Source organism: Gadus morhua, chromosome 15, assembly GCF_902167405.1.
Source record: "Gadus morhua chromosome 15, gadMor3.0, whole genome shotgun sequence".
Taxonomy (NCBI): Eukaryota; Metazoa; Chordata; class Actinopteri; order Gadiformes; family Gadidae; genus Gadus; species Gadus morhua.
This window is the reverse complement of record NC_044062.1, coordinates 19,151,372-19,176,574: the sequence shown is the minus strand read 5'-3', so window position 1 is coordinate 19,176,574 and position 25,203 is coordinate 19,151,372. Positions and strand designations below refer to the sequence as shown.

Below are 25,203 nucleotides of genomic sequence, written 5' to 3'. Positions count from 1 at the left end.
ATGTACCTTTTAAGTGTGACTTTTGGGGTGCGGAAGAACAAGAGTTGAGTCAAGCCCTTCTCTTCCGCTGAGCTGGAAGCCTTCTCTTCGGAAGGCAATATCAGGTATCATTTATTGCATTAACAAAAGGACTCAACGCATTATAGCCATGTATGAGTCATATTTGTTGAGTCATTCTATTGCATGATTTAATATCATATTCAAAACAACAAAATAATACTATCTTATAATTTGCGTATAATTTTATAATTTTGCGAAATTACAGAAATAAACATGATGGACAGGTACATAGTAGGTGTTTTGTATGTGAGTTGTAGTAATGGTATTTGTTTGCATAAAAAAGCTAGAGCAAACTGGTCTGGTAATGCTTGCTCTATTATGTCATTTGGTTATTGTCTATTTTTCCTCTGTTATGAAGGCTTTGGGATGTTTTTACTCTAATAATTAGTAAAAACGGTTAGGTTAAACCTTTTAGTATCACTCAGTAACTGAGGAATCAGGAGTCACGTTTTTGAAGTATTTCCTTTTAGGTAGAGAGGGGTTGTTTATGCGCTGACTTAAGGGTAAGTTTTAGAAGGATAGCTTAGCATAATGTACTGCCTTCGGATATTTAGTTTGGAACTATGTACTCTATTCAAATGTGTGTGCTTCATCAGGTCCATGGGTGGTCCAGGGTGTGTTATTTGCAAACGTTATGTATTAGTAGCAGGAAGGGGCTGGCTTTGAACCCTATGTGTCTGTGTGTGTGTGTGCGTGTGTGCGGGGGGGTGGTCTTTGTTTGCTGAGTCTGCATGTTGTACCTGTGTTGACACAGGTTAGCCCCGGTGCTTCCTGACACATCAGAAGCTGGCGCATTAGAAGTGACTTGTTACATTAATGCCTCCTGCCTGTGCCCTTGACACCGCCGCTGTGCCCTTGTTCTGACTCTATTATTTCTTTCTTTTTTTCTACGTCCCCTGAGTGCTGCTCTGTGACTTCCCCATTGCTCCTGAGAAGGAGTTAAAAGCAGAGGAGCAGTCCGATCCCCCCGGGGGCAACATTTCCAACAACATTTATGGGGACTTACATCTATTTCAATCAAGTGTTTCCCGTAATATATTTTAAACCTATCTTTCTTGATTCATCTCTAAAGAGCTTAAGAGCCAAAACATCTAGAGAGAGAGAGAGAGAGAGAGAGAGAGAGAGAGAGAGAGAGAGAGAGAGAGAGAGAGAGAGAGAGAGAGAGAGAGAGAGAGAGAGGGAGAGAAAGAGAGAGAGATGCTAAAGCACATGACTAATGGATTCTTGATTCTGGGTAAAAATACTCACGTTAATTTCTTCAAAAGCTCCTTGTTGGGGGTCCACACACACAGACACACACACACACAGCTCCTCAACTCACACCCATACACACACACGCACACACTCACATTCTCGCTACACACCCGGCCACACACATACAATGCCTGTCAAAACACACACACATCACGCAACACACACACACACACACACACACACACACACACACACACACACACACACACACACACACACACACACACACACACACACACACACACACACACACACACACACACACATTGTCACACGTTATCACAAAATGGAAAAAGATTTTAAAAAGATTCTTGCCCCGGAGCCACCATTTATTTCTCCTATTCCATTTCCTGTATTGTAGCGTCTCAGTCGGCCGTCCAGCCTCCTAAGGAGAGCATTAGTGATTCCACTCATGGCGCGGCACTGCCGGTGGGAAAGCTGCAAGCCTGCGAGCACCGAGCCCAGCCCTGCGTGCCCTGACAGATGGGAGAGGTGATTATGTTTAATGTCACCACCAGCGCAGTGTATTCCTGCTGGAAGGACGTCCAGCACGGGTACACTGACAGGGGGCCACGGCGGGGGGGGGGGGGGGGGGGGGGGGGAGATCTCTGTCGTTAGATTATGTCTATCATTACAAGCTGGGCCGCGCACTGCCTTCACGTGAATAAATACCCCCCTGGCTTTGCTAATCACTGTCAAGGCTTTGTGTAATGCAGGGTCGGGGTGACGCACGCTGGCCTCGGAGGGGAAGCAGTCCCAGATTTCTGACGTGTGTGTATGAGTGCATCGCAATGGGAGCGCGTCCGTACTGTAGCGGCTTTTAATTGTCCTTATGGACATAGGAGACTGCGCTTGCATGCGCGTCTGTGCCTTACCTGACACGGCCTGCCCAAACCCAGCTACCTCTCTGACGTCACCGTACCCCAACTTTGTATTCAATCGGGTCGCCGAAAAACGTTGGTGGTCCGTGGTTTCCACAGCAACTGTGGGGGCGGCGATGGTGACGGGGGGACTGTTGTGAATATTTCATAACAGACCTCATTACTCCTGACGGACCCCTTTGTTCAGCCTCAAGCAATGAATGGAGAGGACAAGGAGAGGGAGAAGAGACTTGGAAGGTAGGGATGGGGGAGGCTCAGAGGAAAACCCCTTTTCCCTCACAACATTGTCAAATAAGTGTGCTGCAGTAATAAACTTTTCCAATAAAGGCCTTTACTGTAATAACAGGAGGAGATGGTTTTTCAGTCTGCCTGCCCTTTAAACGGTGCTGTTGGACAGCATTAGCGAGGACAGCGTTAGCCAAGCTGCGTCATGCAAGGTACATAAATAGCTGGATAAGTGGATGAAATGATGGATAGATGTAGAAAGGTGAATGGAAAGACAGAGAGATAGATATCAACAGATGTGTGGAATGGTGGACGGATGGTGAGATTGGTAGTTAGGTGGCAGGTAAATGGGGTATGGTCGATGGAGCGATTTATAGATGGACAGATGTCGATACAATTGCATTTGATGAATCAAAGGTGCCCTATAGCAGGCATTTCGCTGTGGACGACAGGGGGAGGGAAAGCCTCTGATGGGTTGATGTTTTTCCCGGCGACTGTTGTTCCGTGGAGCATCCAGCGGCTGCAAGGTGTTGATAGCAGGAGCATCATCTAAATGACGTGCTTGTTGGCAGGGGATTTGCCATGCTTCATTAACAGAATGATCTTAGCTTAGTTAGCTATCAGCCGAAAACCGTAACCTGAACAAATGAGAATGGTGTGACTTTGCATATATGTGGAGAGGGAGCTTGTGACCATATGTTTGTGTTCATGTGTGTCAAACGTAATATACAATAAACTACAATACACCCCAATCAGGTACCAGCCATTAGTGTTTTGTTACTGATTCAGTTGTGAAAAAATACGACAAACCACATGAGGCAATCATGCAATTATTATATTATACCGACAGATCTTGTACAATTCAGCCCCTATACAGTCCATTGTGCCTTGGCTGCTTGTAGAAAAGGATGTCCTATACTGGGAGAACGGACGGACACATGGATGGATGGACAGATGGATGGGTGGGTGGATCCACAGATGGGTGGAGGGATGGACTAATAGATGGATGGACAGATAGATGATAGGACAGATCGATTGGTGGGTGGTCGGGTCCATAGAAGGGTGGAGCGATGGATGGTGGCGGGATGGATAGACAGATAGATGGTTGGGTGGGTCCACAGACGAAAGGATGGATGGATGGTCGGATGAATAGCATTCTCCACACATTTGACATTTGCAGTAAATTCTTCTGCCAGAAGTCCTCCGTCCCCTGTCCGCCGTCAAGGTGTACGATTAAAGTGTGTTGGTTTGTCTGGCTGGCGGTCGGCTGGCATCCAGCTGCAGTAGAAATGCCTTGGGCTGCTCTATGATTACTAATATTAACCCTAGCCAAGTGTACAGGGTTTATCAATGCGATATCATGCATCCGCTCTATTTCTTTAAAAACAACTAATATGGCCCTCAAGCCTCACACATCTCAGTGGTGACAACCTTCACTGAGGTAAATGGAAAAATGGAAATGCATTACAAGAAAATTCCTCTGCAAGACAATTGATATAATTTATGGTCTTGGATGGATTTGGAGGCTTTGATGCGATTACACATACATTTATGCTCATCATCTTAGGTGTGATTAGAAAAGGTTTGATCAAGAAAATTAATTTAAGAATAGCTGGCCACACATGGGGGCTTTTGTGTTTAAGTGGTGTTGGTTGTGAATCCTAATGGACAAATACATAATGTAGGTTGGATCTCCCTCGTCTTAGTTTACAAGGGATCTTTTCGCCGGTGTCTTCTCAAGTTCAATCTGATTTAGTGATAACCAGAGACTCCTCATTTTTATAGGCCTATAGGGCTTTTTAAAGTCAAGACAGCTGCTTCACACTTTTAGCCAAAAATACTGAATGTCCTTTTTTCTTTTTATTATATCTAATCACCGTGCCAACAATCGATCCGTCCCTCAGTACTAAGGAATAAGTACTGAAGGAAGAGAATAAAAGCACCTGTCCTCATTATACCTGATGCAACACGCAGACTTAGTCACGTCGCGTCGGGACGCCTGGCGCCCGTTAAATACCAACACGTTGGGCCTTCTGTAAGAGGAGCTCAGAGGGATTTATTTGTTCATTCCTTGTCTATACGTAATTGATTCGCCCACAGCACATTGCACGGATATGTGTTTGAATGGATTTGTGGCACAGGTCTGACTTGGTAACCAGGGGCGTCTGATAGTACAGTGTTGTATTCCCAATGAAGGTCTAATCTTGCGACTTCCAAGGCAAACCGTTGGGTTAATTCTTTCTGAAGGCTACTGATAACCTCACCTGCTATGTAACTTTATCAAGTCCTTATGCAAATAAAAATTAAACACTGTCTGAGGTTCCCTTGAGGTGACTTCCTGCGGTTAGCAGTCTTCACCTTTAAATCAGCGTGTTCCTTTTAGCCATTCGGTTTTGACTTTCAACAAAACCAAATGGCCCAGCTGTCAGCCATTTAGCAACCTGCGCTAACTGACTCTGCGTGGTATCCATTCTGCTTTTTTTTTTGCATTACAGGGAACGGTCTATGCTTCTGCTTATCTTGGTTCATGGCAGAAAGCAGCATTAGAACCTGCACTTCTTCTAATACACACACACACACACACACACACACACACACACACACACACACACACACACACACACACACACACACACACACACACACACACACACACACACACACACACACACACAGCTTATTCTCATACCAGATCTTGTTGAACAGTTGGAGATGGTCAAGTGATAGCAGACATGAAATTATATGAATTCCTGAAACACTTATTTTAGTTTTTCCATGACCAAGTGCTGTTGTTAGTTGATTGAGTAGAGCTTTTCAATTGCCAAAAAAGGGGTGCACAAAACTTTATTTTGCATCTGCATTAAGAGCAGAGCCTGTTGACAGAATTATTTTTACCGCTCAGTTTATCTGAGGTAGAACACTCAGAACAGGAGCTGTTAAATGTGCCGTCTATTTTGCCATTTATTGTGTTGTCATTTAAACACCCCCACACCCGCTCCCTCTCACACACGAAAACACACACACACACACCCAATCAGACCGACAGATTTGGGTGAGTGCAACGAACCATGAGTGTCAACTTCCGCCTTAATTTCGGAGGCTGGAGATAAGCATTGCTCCCACAGCCCGCCCCCTCCTTCTTTCCCCCTCGCAATTTAATGAAATCAATCTCAAACGAGGGCCACATTAAACCTAATCTTGAGTCGTTCAAGGTTAGGGGATCGATTGGAAGCTTTTTGGGGTTGTTCTACACACTGGCACGTATTGATGAGCCATCGGGTTGTTCAGAAAATTCACTTTAAAAAAAGAAAACGCAAAGCAGGGCTTCACTGTAATAGGCCGGCCGTGGATCGCTGTTTGGCGGTCTCCACTTCTTTGCTTTATAAAATCGTTAATTTTACAATTTCCGGAGGGAAGGTGAGGATTTTGGCGCTCGGGCGCGGTGGATGGCAGATGTCATCCGAGGCAGTGCGGCAGCGGAGTCATTTAAAACAGCCCATTTGCTACCAAGGCTGGCTGCGGCGGATGCGATCAGGTCACGACGAGAATGGGAGCCCGAGGCGGTTTCCAGCGGCGGTGGCAACGACCGCTGGAGCCTCTCCACGGCTGAGTGTTTTTTAATTGGTGCTTGTTTGTTCTTTTGGGTTCCCTCTATTTATCCGATGTGGTCTTGTCTCCTTCTCTGCAGGCGGTGGAGACCAACCTGGCATCAAAGGACAGTCACTGGGTGTATGCTAATGAGGTGAGGTCATCAGGGTTTTACTACACTGCGTGCAGCATGGGGGGCCTCTGCAGTGAAGGGCCAGGATTGGCTCGTTTTTCAGATGGCAAACACACACTCCTGACTCCTGTAGCCTGAAGAAGAGCAGCCATTTTGTGGCTTTGTTGCTTTTTGATCTGCTCACATTAATGGCCCATCTTGTTATTTTATCTTAACGGGACTGGGCATTGTCACTGGATTCTAAAACTGTATGTCATTCAGTTTTAGAGTTATTTCGTATTATTTTTGTCTCACACAGACATTCGTAATTAGGTGAGTGCTGCATGCAGCGCTCAACTATTGTTCTTCATAAGTTTTATTCCTTCTTTCTTTCTTCCTAGATAGATTGGAATCGCTCGCTTCGTCTCCGATTTTGTTTTTATATTTTATACTTTTTAAGATATTCTACTTTTAAAATATTTGCTTTTTTTAACATGGGAGTCAATGGGAGGACTGCCCATTCTGACACCTGAATTACTTAAAGGTCCCATAAATATGAATTCCCCTAGCCTGCCTATGGTCCCCCAGTGGCTAAAACTTGCATTCGGTGTAAAACGAGCACCAGGTGTTCTGCTCGCCTTTGAAGAAAACGGAGGCTCAAGCGCGCTGATTTGGAATGTGGTCCCATATGTCGTCATAAAGGATCTAAGCTCCTCCCCTTTCTCTGCCTTGCCCGCCCAGAGAATTTGGCCCGCCAATGAGACACGACCGCGCGAGCGCCACATGTGTGTGTGTGTGTGATTACACACACTGTAACGCAAGTGTTTGCTGTCGGTTCTTTGAAGTCTCCTGTATTTCCAACAAGACTGTAGTTGGGGTTATCTCAGCCATGGTTGAGAAGGAATTGGGGGGAAAGGAACTTTGGCTTTGACTCCCTGAAGTACATGAACTGCGACATGCCAGCGGGTGCCGCGAAGCACCACCGCCCGGCAGCGGGCAGCGGGCAGCCGGCAGCGGGCAGCCGGCAGCAGGCAGCGCGCGGTTCAGTCTACTTCAGATTGATGTGGAAGTGGAAGAACCAGAGACGTCGGAGAACCCGACGAAGTCGTTTGTGATTCATAATATCAGTTCACACAGCTTTTGGCTGTAATAATATATATTATATGATATAGATATCTATGTATAATACGATATTATTTAGATATAGAGCTCCAGGACTCCCGTGTGTTCTAGAATATTTACAGAATACGGCTAAAGGCTGTGTGCGCCTCGCCATTGCGATACATCCGCTGTAAACAGAGCGCATGGTACCGTGGCTGCAAGCTGCTCAGGGCCACGCCCCCACCCTCCTCCTTGACCCGCCTCGCTCCTCCTCATTTTCATTATAGCTACGGACACCAAAACAGCACAGTTGGTGGAAGCTCAATGTGCGACTGGCTCGGAGTGGCTGTAACTCTGCAACACGGCTCAATTTCGGGAACGTCTTTGAATACTGTGTTAGTTGCCCACTAATACCTATATTAAAGCATCCATAAAATAGCATGTCATGGGACCTTTAAGTCATCGTAACTCGGTCAAATTTCAACCGTTTACGTTGACGCTGGAGCGTGAGGATGTTCAGCAGTGTTGCAAGATTGGGCCTTTTTTCCCGCCAGATTGGGCTACTTCTGGAGGACATTCAGGCAGTGTTGCAGATTGGGGGGTTTTTCCCGCTCTATTGGGCTATTTTTAATCACGCAACGGCTCGCTAGTCTCTTACAGACAGACGCGCACACACACACACACACACACACACACACACACACACACACACACACACACACACACACACACACACACACACACACACACACACACACACACACACACACACACACACACACACACACCTTTCAGATTCTTCAATTCATTTTACATTTCTGCATTTTTTAGCAATGCCTCGCGTTTTTCATTCAGCTGTCACTTTATTTGTTTCCACTCATTTACATTTTCTTAAATGGTGTGCACGTTTACATTGTTTACTCCATTTGGACTTTTGTTCAAATCCCTTCATTTGATTTAAGCCATTTAACGTTTCTTTATGTCTTAATCTATGTGGCTCTATTAAAAAATATTTTCAACCTCACTTTGCATGACAGCAGTCACCGTATTTTCTGCAGGAAATGCATTTTCTAGTTATTATATATTATTATTTATTTATTTTAATCTTTTTTCCTCAGTCACAAGCCCTCATTTCTGCTGATATAGAGGTCATTATGATTGGCCTACACATAAAATTAACCGGATAAAAATGTTGGGACACACACACACACACACACACACACACACACACACACACACACACACACACACACACACACACACACACACACACACTTGAATTAGTCTGTATCTGTAGGTCTTCTTGAGAAATGAAAATAAGCACTATGATTGTATAGCAGCTCAGTTTTCAAGGAGGATTAAATAACAACACAGCTGGTCTCACCTATGTTTGCTATCCCAGCTTCATTATGTGTGTATCATGCATCCAGCGTGGCTCTTCCTGCATGCCCAACTGACATCTGTATTTGACTGCGTTAATTAGTGTAAAAATTTGAGAGGTCTGTGTGAATTACACCTGTGGGACCTAGCTATTGATCTTTCTATCTGCCTTTCTGTCTGTCTCTCTGTCAACACCATTTACCAATATTGTTATGTTTATTTCTGAAGCAATAAATATATTGTACATAATCATGGTGAATGCATATATGTATAATTTTACAATAGGAATATATATTGTTACCAGGGAAAAGTTCTAAATCATCAAAGAACATGGAACAGCTCCATGTCAATGAAATGTAAATCTATGTGGGCCTCTTAGTGATTGTATTATTCAGTTCTTGTTATCTACAAAGCCCTGTTAATTGGGAGAATTCACTTAGTTTGTTTGCATTTAAATGCATCTCTTTCTTCTCTCTCTCTTTTTTTTCTATACAAGGAAATTAATTGGATTGTGTTCCTGCATAGGCTGAACATGGACAATTAAAAAATTCCTGGTTATCGTGGTTGTCATTGAAGCTGATGTGTAAAACCAATTTGTTTTCATTATGATTACCCCAGCATCCTGGATAGTACAGAGATTTACCATTGCAACGATGATATGCAATGCGCTCGGTTCATGGGAATCATGTTTTGACACATTTTATGCAATAGTTACTATAAATTGTGTTCTCAAAATGAGAAACCTGTGAACCCCACATGTTCTTTACAGCAATATATGACGTTGGAGAGAGACACGGTATAATTCATTATTCTTGCCCTCAATATCTTTAGAGAGCACACTTCAAAGTTCTAAGAGGCAATTTCAATCGAGCAGAGGAGTGACTGGTGGATTCGTCTCTTTGTTAAATGTTAATGACAACTTGCAGATGAAATAAAACTTTTGTCACTCTCCCAAATATACCACCCTATATAACTAATTAGTTTTCTCCTCATGTGAACCGGAGCTTTCATAGATGTGAACCTTGCAATGGAATTGTCTTCTCATTTATCTGAATTTAGTTCTCTTCTCACTTCTCACTCCGAATTCCAAGTACACAAACGGGGATGTTTTCATAACGCATATGCAGGCAAGGTCAAATAATAACCAGGCTGAAGCAGCACTTTAGGGTCATCTCATGGGTTACCTGTGTTTTTCTCTTGCCGTAATCAGCTGTACTCAAGCGAAGGTGTGAACGCTACCAATTGCAGGTTTTTGTTTCACAGCTCCTGCCAACACGGCCCACATATCCATGACCTTCCGTGACTGTATTACAGGAAGCTCGCAAAACAACTTTTTTTTTGCCGCCTGCCTGGAGGTTTCCTACGCTCCTCTTTATCTCAGTGCATCTAGATCAAGAGACGCTCTATTGTCAAATGATTGCAACTAGACTATGATGATTCAGTGCTGGACTTTACTTCATCGTGGAAAAAAACAGGAGTTTGTCTAGAGTTTAACATTGTGAAGGACAGCTTCTTGACAGCCCCGTGTCCCTTCGCTCTAAATCACCCCGCAAACCAGGGCGCCGCGATAGCTGCCAGCTCACCAACCAGTGTCTGCCACTGACACTGTCACACTGAATCTAGATGGATGGGCCATCCTTGGAGGATTTCTTGTTTGTTTTTTCTCCCATTTTGAAACGAGTGGGGGGCGGGGTTGGGTGGTGGTGGTGATGGTGGGAGATGTGGGTGACACAGGGAAATGTTTGATGGATTAGTTGGTGCTGCGAAGCTTTCAGAGGGTGTGTATGTGTGTGTGTGTGGGGGGGGGGGGGGGGGGGGGGGGGAGTATGACTGATTGATGTCCGTGGTAACCAGCCATCAACCGCCGGGCCCCGCCCTGACACGCCTCTCAACACTTATTTTAGAGTTTGCATTTCATTAAGGAATTAGGTCAACGTCGCCATAGCGTATAGTTCTCTATTAATAGCACTCCAGGTGGTGCAGGAGTACATCAGATAAAAGTACACTTTTATCTGCAACAATCATGAGAATTATTTATTTCCGATCCCTATAAAATCCAGAAAGTTGGGAAGACTTTGACTTTGGCTTGGATGCTTTCGGTTAAACTTTTTGGCATCTGTGCCTCGAAGCCAATTAGGCATTTCCTATCAAGATTTTAGATTTTCTTCTTGTAATTTGCTTCTTGTAATAGCAACTCAGCAGATCTTAACATTTGTATTCATACTGGGATTCAAAATTAATTCAGAAATTAGCTTCCAGAAATGTGTGTCTAATAATACATGCATTTTGATACGGAGCAAAGAAATCTGACCAGATATTACCTGTTTTAACTTTCAACAGTGCATGTGGGTGTGTATGTGTGTGTATCATTTGTGTGTGGTGTGTGTGTAATGTATGCGTGTAGATGGGTTCCTTTTCAACAAAGTTTAAGACTTTCTTGTTTTGTTTTTCTGCAAAGGCTTTGTGTGTGCTTGTGTGCGTGTGTGTGTGTGCGTGCCTGCGTGCATGCATGGGCGTGTGCGTGTGTGTGTTTGCGTGTGGGTGTGTGTGTGTGTGCTAGCATGTCGGTTGTTGAGGCAAACACACCCATTATCCTGCTTATCCTGTGTTTGTTCTTCCTCCCAAACTCCCATAGCTTTTGTGCATAATCCTGCAGCTTCAAAACACACCTTCAATGCAACCTAAACTTCTGTTAGTGATTACCAGCTTTTCATTTATTTCTCGGGAGTGATTAGTAATATTGACTTAGCGACTCAAAGGGGATGATTTGGCCTGTCTGTCAGCAGGGCTTGATTTGATCAATGTATTATGCTGTGCTTCTCTTTCATTAAAAGGCAGCTTTGATGTTTTTGCATCTCCTAGGATAGTAGGATGGTGGGACTGTGGGTGGATATCCAAAGGATACAAGGAACTTCATGCCTAATGAATGCCCTGGCATATTTCAGAGTTGCACCCTCATATGTCCTCAGGTTTTTGGGCTCCTAATCATCCAGTTTGAGCACTCTAAACAAACTCAAGACAATCTGGCAAGATGAGCTTTAAGAGCTACAGGTTCTCAGCAAATTAACCTAGTAGTGGTTGTTGTCAAGCCTCCAAACATCCTGCAATCAAGACCTGTTATGAATAAACTTGACCTGGCCTCACTTATCTTCTTAAATATCTGAAGCCCAACCATTTCACTGATCACCATGTGTGTAATAAATGTTGCACTGGATAAATATATTGGGCTTATTTTCTGAAAGTTGTGAATGTTTCCTCTTGTGTTCCGCGTTTTCCTATTAACACACTCGCTGCTGTATCTAGTTCGGATTCAGGTTGGAGTTGTGCAGAAGGATATGAAATAGGACCTCTGGCAACATGACGTTATTGTGTCACTGTACATGACCCTTGTTTCTTTCTGAGAGCCTCTCGTCTCAATTACCTCCATTAACACTGAGCACCGTCCAACCTAGGGGGCATGACCTCCATCTCCTCATGTCATGACGATTGACTGTAGATGCTAACAACTTCCATCCGGCCTTCACCCATGACCTCAACGTATGTCCTGTTGCATAGCAGTTTCAAAAACCACAACTCTCAAAGAAGTACGCTTTCCATTCACAATTCATGTTGACGGATTGACAGGCAGAGGTGTTTCTTGTAAGAGATGAAAGAAAGAGCGCTGTCAACGCCTGTGATCCACGCTAAAAAGCCACCTTAACATAAACGATGGCTGGAGCTGTGTACAAAGCGAGCAGCTCTTCCCGAGTGACACATGTGCTGATGAGTCTCGACTTGGATTAATGTGCTCTTCTTCCCCTGTCGCGCTGTTTCCTCAGGAGGTGAGCGATGCGGAGATAATGGAGCTGGTGCACAGCGCCCTGGGTCGCATGACCGTCATCCGACAGATCTTCCCCATGTGGCGCGACACCAACGTCCGCTGCATGAGGAACAACCACCGCATCTCCTCCCTGCTGTGCGACCCGCAGGATGGATACCTGCAGTCTTTGGAGGTAAGGGGGGAGGTGGTTAGTGCCGGGTGGCGGCAGCCGAAGGGGGAAGTTACCGCACGTAAAACAACCTTTTGTTTGATGTCGGAGGCATTTTCCCGTTGCAACAGAATGCATAAAATGTACACCTTGATAGCGATTCTCCCTTTGAAGATTGTTACTATCTTTGGACATGAAAGTTCATGGATAATAGGTTGTAGGTTATGTATGTTGTACGTGAGACCTTGCAAGCCATGGCAAACCTGCAAAGATATTTTTGGCTGAGGAGAAACTACACAATATATGGGTTATATCTCAGCAGAGTTACTTCAAAAGCTTAATGCATTATTTATTACTTGTTACTGTCAACTCAAAGTAATTAGTTACATTACAATATTACTGTCTTTGAATTGTAAGGCATTACACTACTTTTGCATTACTTTTGCATTACTTTCACCAAAATAACAGCAAATATGCATTTGGTGTTCTTATAGATCTTCTTGTGTTCAATGCAGCCCATTACACAGCAGGAGGTGATGTGGTGTGGCATAATGACTGAGCTAGGCTTAAGGCTAACAAAAGTACATTATAATGTATTATAAAATTAACATTTTATAATATAAATACTGTAACTTTAGGTTTTCATATTGAAATCAATAGAGCCAGAGCCTACAACGGTAGATTGTAAAAAAAAAATGATTGAGCCCCCTTTCTGGTTTGTGTAGGATGAAATAGAGTGGTTGACACCGAAATCTGGAGTCTTGATCCCATCTAGGGTATTTGGCTAATTTGAATCGCCCCTGCCTGCTTCACAATGGCTGGCTATGGGCATTCACAAAACTGTCCTTAAAACAACCCTAAACGTTCGTTTTCAGAAATGTGCAACTCACCAAGTGGTTAGTGGTGTTCGTTGATGTTCCAAATCAAGTATCTAAGCGAAATACAGTTTCTGTCATGTTCTATTTGGCAATTTGTAAATCCATTGATATCGGTTGGATGTGCTTGTTGACCGGAAACGGAAAGGCTGTAGTCTTTTCGCTCTGTTCTAGCCCTACTGTTGAGACGGAGAACCGAGCAAAAAGACTACAACCAGCCCCACTGGACTCTGCTGCTGCCGTGATCTTCTCCTCTAGTAGTATGAGGAAGTAAACATATGCGCAGATTTCTTTCTCCTCTGCGAATCTCACGAAAATCTACTACTATAATAGCAGGCCTGTAGCCCCAGTTACTCAAGTTACTCATATGCGCATGTGCCAAGCAGCCTGCAGCTCACACACACACACAGCACGCATACATACACCGCAAGCACGCACATACTCACCGCATGCACACACCGCAAACACACGTACATGCGCACAAGCATACATGGAAACACACACGCACACACGCACGCACGCACGCGCACGCACGCACGCACGCACACACACGCGCGCACACATCGCACATCAAAACAAAGGCAGCGACACATACACGGAAGCACACACACAGGCATGCACACACACACGCACGCGCACACACCGTACGTCAAGACAAAGGCAGCGACACACTTGCCGAGCTTAGACGTTATGTTTTTAAACATAACGGCTCCGCCATCGACACACACGCAGATAAGAACACACACGCACTTGCACACACCGCAGCGACACTCGCCCAGGTAAGACGTAATGTTTTTAAACATATCAGCTCCGCGGCCGACAAACTCTCCCAGGTAACACGTTCTGTCTATAGACCATTGGTCGCCAATCCGTCGATCGCGATCGACTGGTCGATCTTTGAGGCTTTCCATTTAGATCCCGAAAATAATAGAATGAGGACTTCCTTACTCTTTTGCACTTAAAGGAGAGAACGAGAGGTGAGGATATTTATCAGGAGTTCAAAAAGTATATCGACGAAAACGGCATCCCCATTAATAAACTATAGTGGCCATTACTACTGATGGGGTCCCGGCAATGCGAGGTGTGCGGGCAGGTTTCATAGTGCTGTGCCGTAATGACCCCAAATTTCCCACATTCATGGATTATCACTGTGTTATCCATCAACAGGCATTGGTTGGGAAAGTCTTGGACTTTTCCCATTTCATGACACTGGTCGTCAAATTGATAAACTCGATAGAGCAGAAGCGCTTCAGCACCGCTTATTCAAGGCGTCATTGGATGAGCTGGATGCCACATACGGAGACCTGCTTCTCCACGCTGAAGTCCGGTGGTTGAGTCGCGGCAAAGTGTTGCAGCGATTTGTTGACTTGCTGCCTGAGATAAAGACTTTTTTGTCAACAAGGAATGAGGAGCACGAAGAACTGTCTGATGATGCGTGGCTACTGGATCTGGGGTTTCTGACAGACCTAACGGCAAAACTTAACACACTCAACAACGAGCTGCAGGGAAAAGACAGACGCCTGCTCCACACGATTAGCGCAGTGAATGGGTTCAAGACCAAGCTGGGTGTTTGGAACACACTTAAAGAACAAGAGGCTGACCCACTTCCCAAACCTGGAGAAAATGTCACACACCATCAAAAACAAGGCTGTTTTTTTTTTTTAACCCTGAGCAGTACTGTGCAGATATTGTTGCATTCCTCTCAAACCCATTTCTGCCCATTGATATAGAACAGGTAGCAGGCAGATTCCAGCAGGTATTTGCTTTGCCAGGTGGAGTTGACATGGAGATGGTTGATTTGCAAAATGACATAGAGCTGAAAACCAGATCAAGGGACAGTGACTTTTGGGGACTGGTCAGCAAAGAGAAGTATCCTATCCTTACTGCATGTGCACTAAGAGTGAGTGCCTACTTTGGATCTACTTTTCTGTGTGAAATGGCGTTTTCACAAATGAAATTAATCAAAATCATAGTACAGGAGCCGCCTTACAGACCTCGACTGACTTCAAGGCACTCACTGACAGTATTCAGTCACAGCCATCACACTAATTTGAGAAACATGACTGCAAGAGTTTTTTTCCTTTAGATGGCGTTGTGAGGTGATGCTGCTTTATATGGGATGTGGCGCTAACTTAATTGCAATGACTGAGCATTTTATTGGCACACATTACAGTTCCACTTTCTAAAATGTGAATCATACATTTGTTAACTTCCATGTGGGCATTGGGTAAGCAAAACAGCTAATTACACTTCAACACTGCAAGTGTGTAGATTTTTTCCTCTTTGTTGTGTTGTGTTTGCTGTGTTGTGTGTGTGTTGTGCAAATACAGTTGTACAATATTATGAATGGGAAATAGGGCACATGGCTTTATTTTTTGTTTTCAGTTAGTTTTGATTGATTGCATCAATTTAAAAGCTGAGCAAAGAATTACATGTAATTCAAACAATTAGACTCAATAAAAGTCCTTAAATTGGAAATACATTCTGCGCTGTCTGTTTTTTCTCCAGTCTTAAATAGGTAGATCTTTCCCTTCACACCGGTCGAGCTGGGCTTAAAAAGGTTGATGACCACTGCTATAGACTGTAGAAATTGCAATAAAAAAAGGGAAAAGACAATTTCTCACCTCGACAAGCAACGGCGGGTCGTTCATTTTGTCATATAAAAAACGTTAAATTCAAATATTGCACCGACCGGCATCTCAACGCATAATTCACGTGATCTTAAAGAGACAATGTCCCTATAACGTAGAATGAAAACATGTCAATAACACAGTATGGTGAATTATGTCTACACTTTGTTGCTCAAATGTAATGTTATTCTCCTCCTTGATTCTCCCAAAATGTCTTGCAATATTGATATCCCTCCCTCCCCCCTGCAGACTGTTTTAGTTGTTTTATTTTTCTTATGTTTTGCGTGTATGCTATGTGTGACTGTAGGCTACTGCTGCCTGTCTTGGCCAGGACATTGGAAGAGATGTTTAATCTCAATGATGATTATTATTTTCAACTAAACAATAGTAGTTGCCTTGCATTTTAAAATGACAATGCACTTTTCAGCCCTGAATAACAGTAAAAGCTACTTAATAATTTATTTGCATGCATAGTATACTACACTTTCCATTGAACAATTAGCCCTGTTACCATAAATTGACTTATTTTATAATTAAATCAAATGCTCACACACTAGCTGCTTTCAGACACACGTGTAAGTCCTGATATTCTCCTGATGGGCCGTATCTGTGAACAACATATCCTGACATTTGTACCCTGAAAATCTCCTGAATAATACTGCCCCTGAGGTATTATTTTCTCCATAGGAAATGTAAATCACCTTATATGTGAATGAGGAGTAGAAAGGCGTTATTTCTCACACCACCTCAGTGGGCTTGTTGATGACTCTTCTGCATGTCATTGAGTGGCCCCTAAATGATATTCAGCCTGTCGCCCTTCGTTGAATGGTAAAAAAATATTAAAATGTTGGCACTGTTAAGAGTAATTTGTGGTGAACGAATGTTATACATTGTAAAATTCAAGGCAAAATGTTATTATGTTAAGCGCTCAGAAATGTATGACATAAGTTTGTATAAGAACAACACACAAGTAAATTTCAGTTTAAAATACATTGTAACGCGCGTCACAGAGATTTGTACCGAGTAAAATATTATCTTATTTTTTTGTAATGCCTTACATTACCGCGTTGCAGCAAAAAGTAATGCATTACAGTAATGCATTACTTTTGTAATGCGTTACTCCAAACACTGTATCTCAGTGAATATTGATAATTACAAATAGCATTTATCTACGTGTGGGTAAACTGTATTGTCCTTCGTTATTCCAATGATTAATGAAACAGGACACAATAGAACAATTTGCAAGGCCTAGCAAAAATTATAATTGTGTCCGTCACACAAAATCCAGTTTCCCCAGTTGCATCGCAATTGAGTTGCAATGCAACTCAGTGAAAAACAGTAACTGTAATACTGTAACTTGTCACTTATTTCTTGTAATTTTATGCATTTTATAAATACCTGATTTCCCTTTCTTTTCTACATTAGATTTGCGTGTTCAGCATTTTCGTATGCAAGAACATGACCCTATTTATTATAATTTTAAAGTGTAATGTACAACATCAACATGAACTTGTACCAACAACATGGTACATTATGGTTGAATAAGCCTGATGATGAGTGTCACTTCAACATATTTATTTATGCTGCTCAATGAGCATTTGGGTCTTTTCTGATGTATATATTTTCAAATTGAAGGCCTGCTTGCTTGCTTTAAAATTCTTGAAAGGGGCAGGTTTATGAAAGCTGAATAGGAATATTATATTGCCAATCTCAACTGCTCATTGTGATGACATTGGAAGGCAGAATCTGTGGTGTTTTTTTAACTGGGTATACACAATAAAAAGTTGAACCCGCAAAGACGTCTTTGAAATGTATAACTTATTTGCAAGATAAAAAAAAAAAATATATATATATATATATATATATATATATATATATATATATATATATATATATATATATATATATATATATATATATATATATATATATATATATCTATAAATAAAGCAGGCTGAAATTGGCACTTTATAACAGTCTCTATAGTATAAGGTCAGATCAATCCATTATGGTATCTACAGTATATATATGTTTTTTTAGATGCATTTGACAAATTTCTCTTATTTGTTATTGTTCCTTCAAAAATTGCATTTACAAGGCCAAACGACCCACCGCATGGATGTATGGGGCGGTGACCTCGCGGGATGTGTATCTTGGCATTCTTCAGCCCACCAACCTTAGAATGTTGAAGTGTCAGTGAGAGAAAGAACGATATGGCATTGTTTCAGTGCGCATGCACAAACTTCATTATTTGGTGACCTTGCACATGGTGACAAACAAGGAACACTTGTAAATGTCATAAGAATGCCATCTCAACAAGTTTTAACAGGTAATTAAAAACACCCATCCATTCCAACCCGGCACCACCTCGACATGGAGAAAGAAATGGGGAATAACAGGACTGCGTCGAGCTCGGATTGCATGTGGTCATCTGTGGTCGTCGTTTGTTGTTCAAAGTGCACGATTCTGACACCCTATCACAGTCGAGCGTCCATTTCCAGTTTTCAAAAGGTTCTTTGAAAGGTTGCTTAATATTTCGGGTGTGTAATATGATCGTGGGGATCTTTACCTCTTTCTTTTCGCGATTCTACCCAACTGCAAATCTCGCTAGAGATTTTTTCAACCATAATCCTAAACCGAGGTGAAGTCGCAAAGGTAATGAAGGTCTATGTAAAGGAAATATCCTTCAACCATGGGCACCACATCGGTATTACCCAACCACTGTCTCCTTGATTGCAGTCCATCGTGGCTCACTATGCTTCCGCTGCCCCCCTCCAATCACATGGTAAAGTAAACCCTGGCCCCTCTTGCAAAACATCCACACACATATTCTGTCTGTTCATCCGGATGGTGCCTGTGGCCCAGAGCTCTACTGATGTGGTAGAATAGGATTTCACCCAGGCCCCGGGGATAGAGGACTGCTCCCCAGATCCTGAACTCAAAGTGATGGACAAAAGAATCCAATACTCAACTTCTAATTAGGTTATTAAGGGTTATCAAAGGGTTCATTCAAAGTCAGGAAGTTATGTTCCATGAACTCCATGGCTGTCTCATGTATTTTCTATCAATTGCCTTCATTTCCTTCAAGCTTATTAAAATCACAATGGATAAGATTGGAGCCTCTCCCAGTTAGTAGGCAGGAGTCTTTGAGAATCAAAGGATTGAATACGTTTCCTGTCCGCTCTGGCTGTGCAACTGTGTGACGCGAACTGACTGACCCAGCGGAGCCCAGCTGGTTGGTTGGCAGGAGTAGGAGGGGTATTGAGAGGACCGATGGTAAGATGAGACTTGTCCCCAATGCAGTACATCATACCAGCTTTTTCTCTTTGTAGAGTATATCGGTCATAGGTTGGTAACATTTTTTAAATCGATATTGATCTGCATTGACAACGGATATGTGCAGGTTATTTGTTAAGCTATTTGTAGCTAGAGTGAGTTGTAGCGTAACGTATTGCAACTTCAATGGATGGATGCTTCTCTCATCTGGCTACGTGAAATCAAGGACAGGGAGAGGATATGTGCAAAGAATTGCACAAGGGATCAATGCGTAACTTTCCATGCATTCAACAGAACTATCCACTAACCTGCTGTGTACCGCAGGTTAGTGATTGAGAGAATAATTGTCCAGTGCTACAGAACTAGGCTTGCTTTGTGCACAGCTACCACCACTCAGAAAAGTAGAGAAATCTAATGCAGTTTGAAGTTTGAGTTGAACATTGACCTGCACTGAAATGATACACGAGAGAACCATACTTTCAAGTGCTTTTAACAATCTAATATTTAATGTGCTATCACAATCAATTGACCTTTGTTTCGGTGGCTGAGCTCCAAACAACAAAAGTTTTAATTAGGTTTCACAAGGAACAATGTTTACCCTGTTGAAGATTCCCAGTGAATGAGGTTCACTTGACCTGAGGACATGTCAGGATATGAGAAAATAATGAACAGCTCTTTCTCCCAAACTTCTGTGTGGAAAAAAAAAGCGTCTTGTGCTCAAACTGTGCTCAGCGTTGTTAAAACATCTCGTATTACCAGTGGAAAAGGGGTCACGGGGCTGTCCAATGTCACACAATAACACACCGTGGTTGTGACTTCAATATGAGCCGCTTTTTCACACTTCACCCCAACCCGACAATAAATGGTATCGTAATGACAGCACCTCGACCTCTCTTTCTCTCCACCGTCTCTCCTTCTGCAAGATGGCCGACAGGAGCGCTGAAATCCCCCTGGGATAAATATGTTTCAATAAAAATCCACAGTAGTCCAGCTCTGACCAACGCGTCCATATTCTTCTTTTTAACATGCTTCATCTGCTGGTTATGGATTATCTCCTCACAGTGGAAAACCGCCAAACTCTATTGTTTGAAGTTTCCATCTTCCATGTGTTTATTCAGGATGGTATCCAGAAAGGCCTTTTGAAATTCCGAAGTGTATGTGTGTATGTTTATTTGTGTTTCTGTTCTGTTGGCCATGTTTGCAGAGTTCACACGGTTAACTAAAAGATAGATAAATATAAACAACTCCAGCCGTCCTCCATCTTGCTCCATCATTTGTTGTTCTCCCCGTGCAGTTGTCCAACCGCTACCTGTACGACAGCGTGCTCATGCTGGCCAACGCCTTCTACCGCAAGTTGGAGGACCGGAAGTGGCATAGCATGGCCAGCCTCAACTGCATGGGGAAGTCCACCAAGCCCTGGAACGGAGGCTGGTCCATGCTCGACACCATACAGAAGGTGAGCACGCTGCTGGAACTGGATGGCTGGCTGGGTGGCTGGATGGCTTGCTTTGATGACTGTGTGGCAGGCTTGGTGACTGGAGGGCTGGCTTGGTGACTGGCTGGCTGGCTTGGTGACTGGCTGGCTGGCTTGGTGAGGTGACTAGGTGGCTGGCGTGGTGCCCGGGTGGCTGGCTTGTTGACTAGTTGGCTGGCTTGGTGACTAGTTGGCTGGCTTGGTGAATAGGTGGCTGGCATGGTGACTGAGGGGCTAGCTTGGTGACTGGCTGGCTGGCTTGGTGACTAGGTGGCTGGCTTGGTGACTGGCTGGCTGGCTTGGTGACTAGGTGGCTGGCTTGGTGACTTGATGGCTGGCTTGGTGACTAGGTGGCTGGCTTGATGACTTGATGGCTGGCTTGGTGACTGGGTGGCTGGCTTGATGACTGGGTGGCTGTATTTGTGACTGGATGGCCAGCTGGGTGACTTGATTGTCTGGCACTGAGGCTGGTTGGCTTGGTGGATATCTGGCTTGGTGTATGTCTAGCTGGGTGGATGTCTGGCTGGGTGGCTGCGGTTAGATGCTGGCTGTCAAGTCGTTCATTTCCAGGATATGAAATGTTTTTTGTGGATATTACAGTCTACCAAATAACAATAATAACATCCTACAACAAAAGCTAAATTCATAAGAGCTAAAAATTAAATTTGTAGCACACCAATTATAGGGCTCAGGGGAATGAGTCATAGTGCCACGTCATTGTAATAAACATGTTTTCTTTCTTAAATCCATCCCAAAAAAAAATGTTTGAAATGTCATGGCAAATGGCAGTAAATTGGCAATACTTCGCTCTGTAACGGAGATACTACAACTAGACCCACACATGCATGCTCTCTCCCACACACACACATGCACACGCACACCGGCAAGCACGCACGCATGCACACAAAAAGACGCATACATACACTGGCCAAATTATATATTCTTTCCTAACGATGACATCAACATCCCCTGATGAAACAAACAAATGCGGGCCTTGCGGGTAGCATGGCATAACAGGATGGCTTTGTGACTTGTTTTTATGGGCTTCCGGACATCAATGGATGTCTGTGGCACCGAAAGGGGAGAGCTGGCGAGACCGTGCTGCATGGAGAAAAAACATTATTTCTTTTAGTCCTTTCAATGGGGTGGTTGAAAAAGTGGCCATGTCCTTTCACAAACTGATCCAGGCTGTCTGTGTTGTGTGGAAGGCGAACAAGGTGTGAATTTAAACCTTATTTCTTGTGATCTGAGAAGATATTTCCACCATGTGCACTATCGAGAGAGAGAGAGAGAGAGAGAGAGAGAGAGAGAGAGAGAGGGAGAGAGGGAGGGAGGGAGGGAGGGAGAGAGAGAGAGAGAGAGAGAGAGAGAGAGAGAGAGAGAGAGAGAGAGAGAGAGAGAGAGAGAGAGAGAGAGAGAGAGAGAGAGAGAGAGAGAGAGAGAGAGAGAGAGATCGATCCTATGTGCTCTGCCAACATATTAACAATCCTCATCCGATGTGTGTTGCCTGTTGCCATAGGGACGGATCAGCGGTTTGACAGGGGTGATGGACTTCCGTGCTGCCGGCGCCAATTCCCACGTGCAGTTTGAGATCCTGGGGACGAGCTACAGCGAGACGTTCGGGAAGGACGTGAAACGGGTGAGTCCAGTGCACTGTATGTGTACGGCCTTTATTCACGGTTAAGCTGTCAAAGGGCCCGAAAACATTTACTGTGGAAAGGGGTCACAGTCCCCTCCAATGTCACACAATAACACGGGCGTGGCCATGACCGCAGCATGGAGCCTTTTCCCAGTTCCCCTCAGCCTAACAATTCATTTGGGAGACGAGGGTAACAACACCACCTCCACTTCCCTCCTCCTGGTTCTCTCCTTCGACAAGATGGCCGACAGGATCGTAAAGAGTAAACTGATAACGGAAAAGCTAAGCGAAGAGTTTGTCCCCCCCCATGTCCCTGGTCTGCCCTTTTATGCTTCCTAGAGATAGAATCCTAACCTCTATTCCTGCTCCCTAAAGACATAGACAGGCTCACACTGAACTCACACAATCCTGATTATTGTCTGCTAAATTTGAAAATAATTAATTACAATTACAATTAGCAGACGCTTTTATCCCAAGCGACTTACATCGGTTAATACACACATTGACACACAGACAGCAGAGTCAACCATGCTAGGCGACAGCTAGGACTCAGCTACTCATCCAATTTAATATTTTAAATATTACAATCATCAGGCCTGGCTGCATCAAAAAATATTTTGTAAGAATTTCCTATGAACCTGCTCTGTGAAATGAATCCCTCTCATCCACCTGTTAAAATGGATTGGTTTGGAATCTGTTCTGCAACATACAAGGAACAATTAGGGCTACACCCGTTCTTTCATATTATTAGTTTTAGCTATTATAGTTCAACTGTATTCATTATTATTCCTCTTTCCTTTTCATTCACATCATCATTCTTCCATCTTCAAAGCCCCACTTTACAGTAAACGGTAGTACACCAGGGCAGTGTAACTACTATTGGTCAGTGTTACTATGTATGTGACCATAGCTGTAATACAAACCAGAATGAGTTGTCTTTTAAACTCACAAGGAACCCTGAGTGTGACGACGCTAGTGTTTGATGGACGGTGGAGAGAAGATCGCTCGTGAATATCACAATGAAGCTATCGCCCCGGAGGAAACCAGTCGCCGTAGCAACAGTCATGGTCATCACCAAGGGTCTCACTACTACCACTTTGTTGTCTCTCTCGTGTGTGCTTTTTACCACCGCATCTGTCTGTTGGCAATGTTTCTCCAAAGAGCAGGGGAGTCAAGTTAAACAGTGCCCTCTACTGGATCTCTTAGAATAAGGTGTACTATCATCTGCCTGTCTTGATCTTGATGAGATTGCATTACATTGATTGGCATCGATATCTGTTTCAAAGTCAGGAATCTGAATGGATGGCGACATGTTGCAAGGTTAGTTTGTTTACCTTTTTTGAAATGGTCATCATAAATAATACTGATTCAGTGTCTTTAAACGTCAAAGGAGAACACAGATGTTGTTACTCATTGTTATTCATGGCCGAGTATTAAGTAAGTGATTAAATAAGTGAGTTTGTTCATAAGTAACGCTGAGAAATCTCAGCAGAGCCCTCCTCTTTTAAATGTGTGTGTCAAAAGAACCAAGAGTATCACCTTTCAATCATTGTTTCTGCAAAACTCTCCCCTCATAAGATTGTGAGGCATTTGTTGTGGCAGCTGCCCTTATTCAGTCAGGGCCTGTGAGAGGAATGAAGAAGAATGGAGTCTCCTGGCAGTCTTATGGTGCAGGGCTGACCAGAAGCACTAATGAAGATTTAATCACCACTCACAGCTAACTGAAAATCCCCAAGCCGCTTCATCATCATGTGACCATTAGCATTAGCTAGAATATGAGACGACACCCCACACAAGGATCAGTACACACGGAAACACATTCACACATGCATGCATGCAAGCAGGCACACAGAGACACAAAACACACACATAAACTTGCATGCACACACAAACGCATGCACACAAAGTGCATGCACACACACACATGCACACATGCATACTTCTACAGCTCCCCAAAAACACATCCACACACCCCCTCACACACTCATATAAGAGCAGTTTATTTGCACATTCAACGTGCGTAAAAGTAACAGGCAGGAGAACTGTGTTGCTCTCCATCTTGGGTGTCAGATGAGCTGTAGGCTAGAGAGGCAGAGGCCACGGCCCTAACCTCCGGGACCTTGTGTCTGAAACCCATTAGCGGTAGAAGGGGAGAGTCAGGGGCCCGGTAATGGGACCAGCCAATTGGTTGTTGTTCTTGTTGTTCATTACACAATGATGTCGCCTGTATGTGCGTCTCCTGTTTGTCCATCCAGCCCACGGAGCAGATAGATGGAATTACTATTGCAGCAGCACTTCCTCAGTAGGGTGAGTTTCACCCAATCTCACGGCGGTCTAAACCCAGCTCTCGCTCCCTGTTAGTGGGGGGAACAATCCAATGCTCGGTGGATTCTGTTTCTCAAAGTAAGCAAGGGCCGACGTCTAAGGATCAAAAAGTGGCGTCGCAACGATCGTTTGTCAGCCACAAGCCAGTCATCCCTGTGGTGACTCCTCTGACACCTACTGCTCTACCCCAAAACTTCAGACGGATGTGAGGCCGCACTTTCACACTGTGTCCTCATAGTGAAAATCAAGATCAAGCGGGCTTTTGCCCTTCTGCCCTCCTGCGATTAGTTCCCGTGCTATTCTTGAGCCTGTTTTCAACCTACCAGCATTAGTTCAAACGTAGTCGAGTTATATCGTAAGAGTTGAGTAAGTCAGTGAGTCACATTACTAAATCAAAGCAGGGTGCACCACCAAG

General features: G+C 43.8%; 1 protein-coding gene across 1 annotated transcript in view; it reads left to right on the top strand.

Annotated features, from left to right (window-relative positions):
• Window positions 1-25,203, top strand: part of grid1a (glutamate receptor, ionotropic, delta 1a) — a 236,945-nt gene that overhangs the window by 174,958 nt on the left and 36,784 nt on the right. The window contains exons 5-8 of the mRNA XM_030378982.1: window positions 6,109-6,162; window positions 12,420-12,593; window positions 20,645-20,806; window positions 22,344-22,463. Coding sequence (XP_030234842.1) covers window positions 6,109-6,162; window positions 12,420-12,593; window positions 20,645-20,806; window positions 22,344-22,463 — 510 coding nt within the window. The remainder of the gene's footprint in view (window positions 1-6,108; window positions 6,163-12,419; window positions 12,594-20,644; window positions 20,807-22,343; window positions 22,464-25,203) is intronic.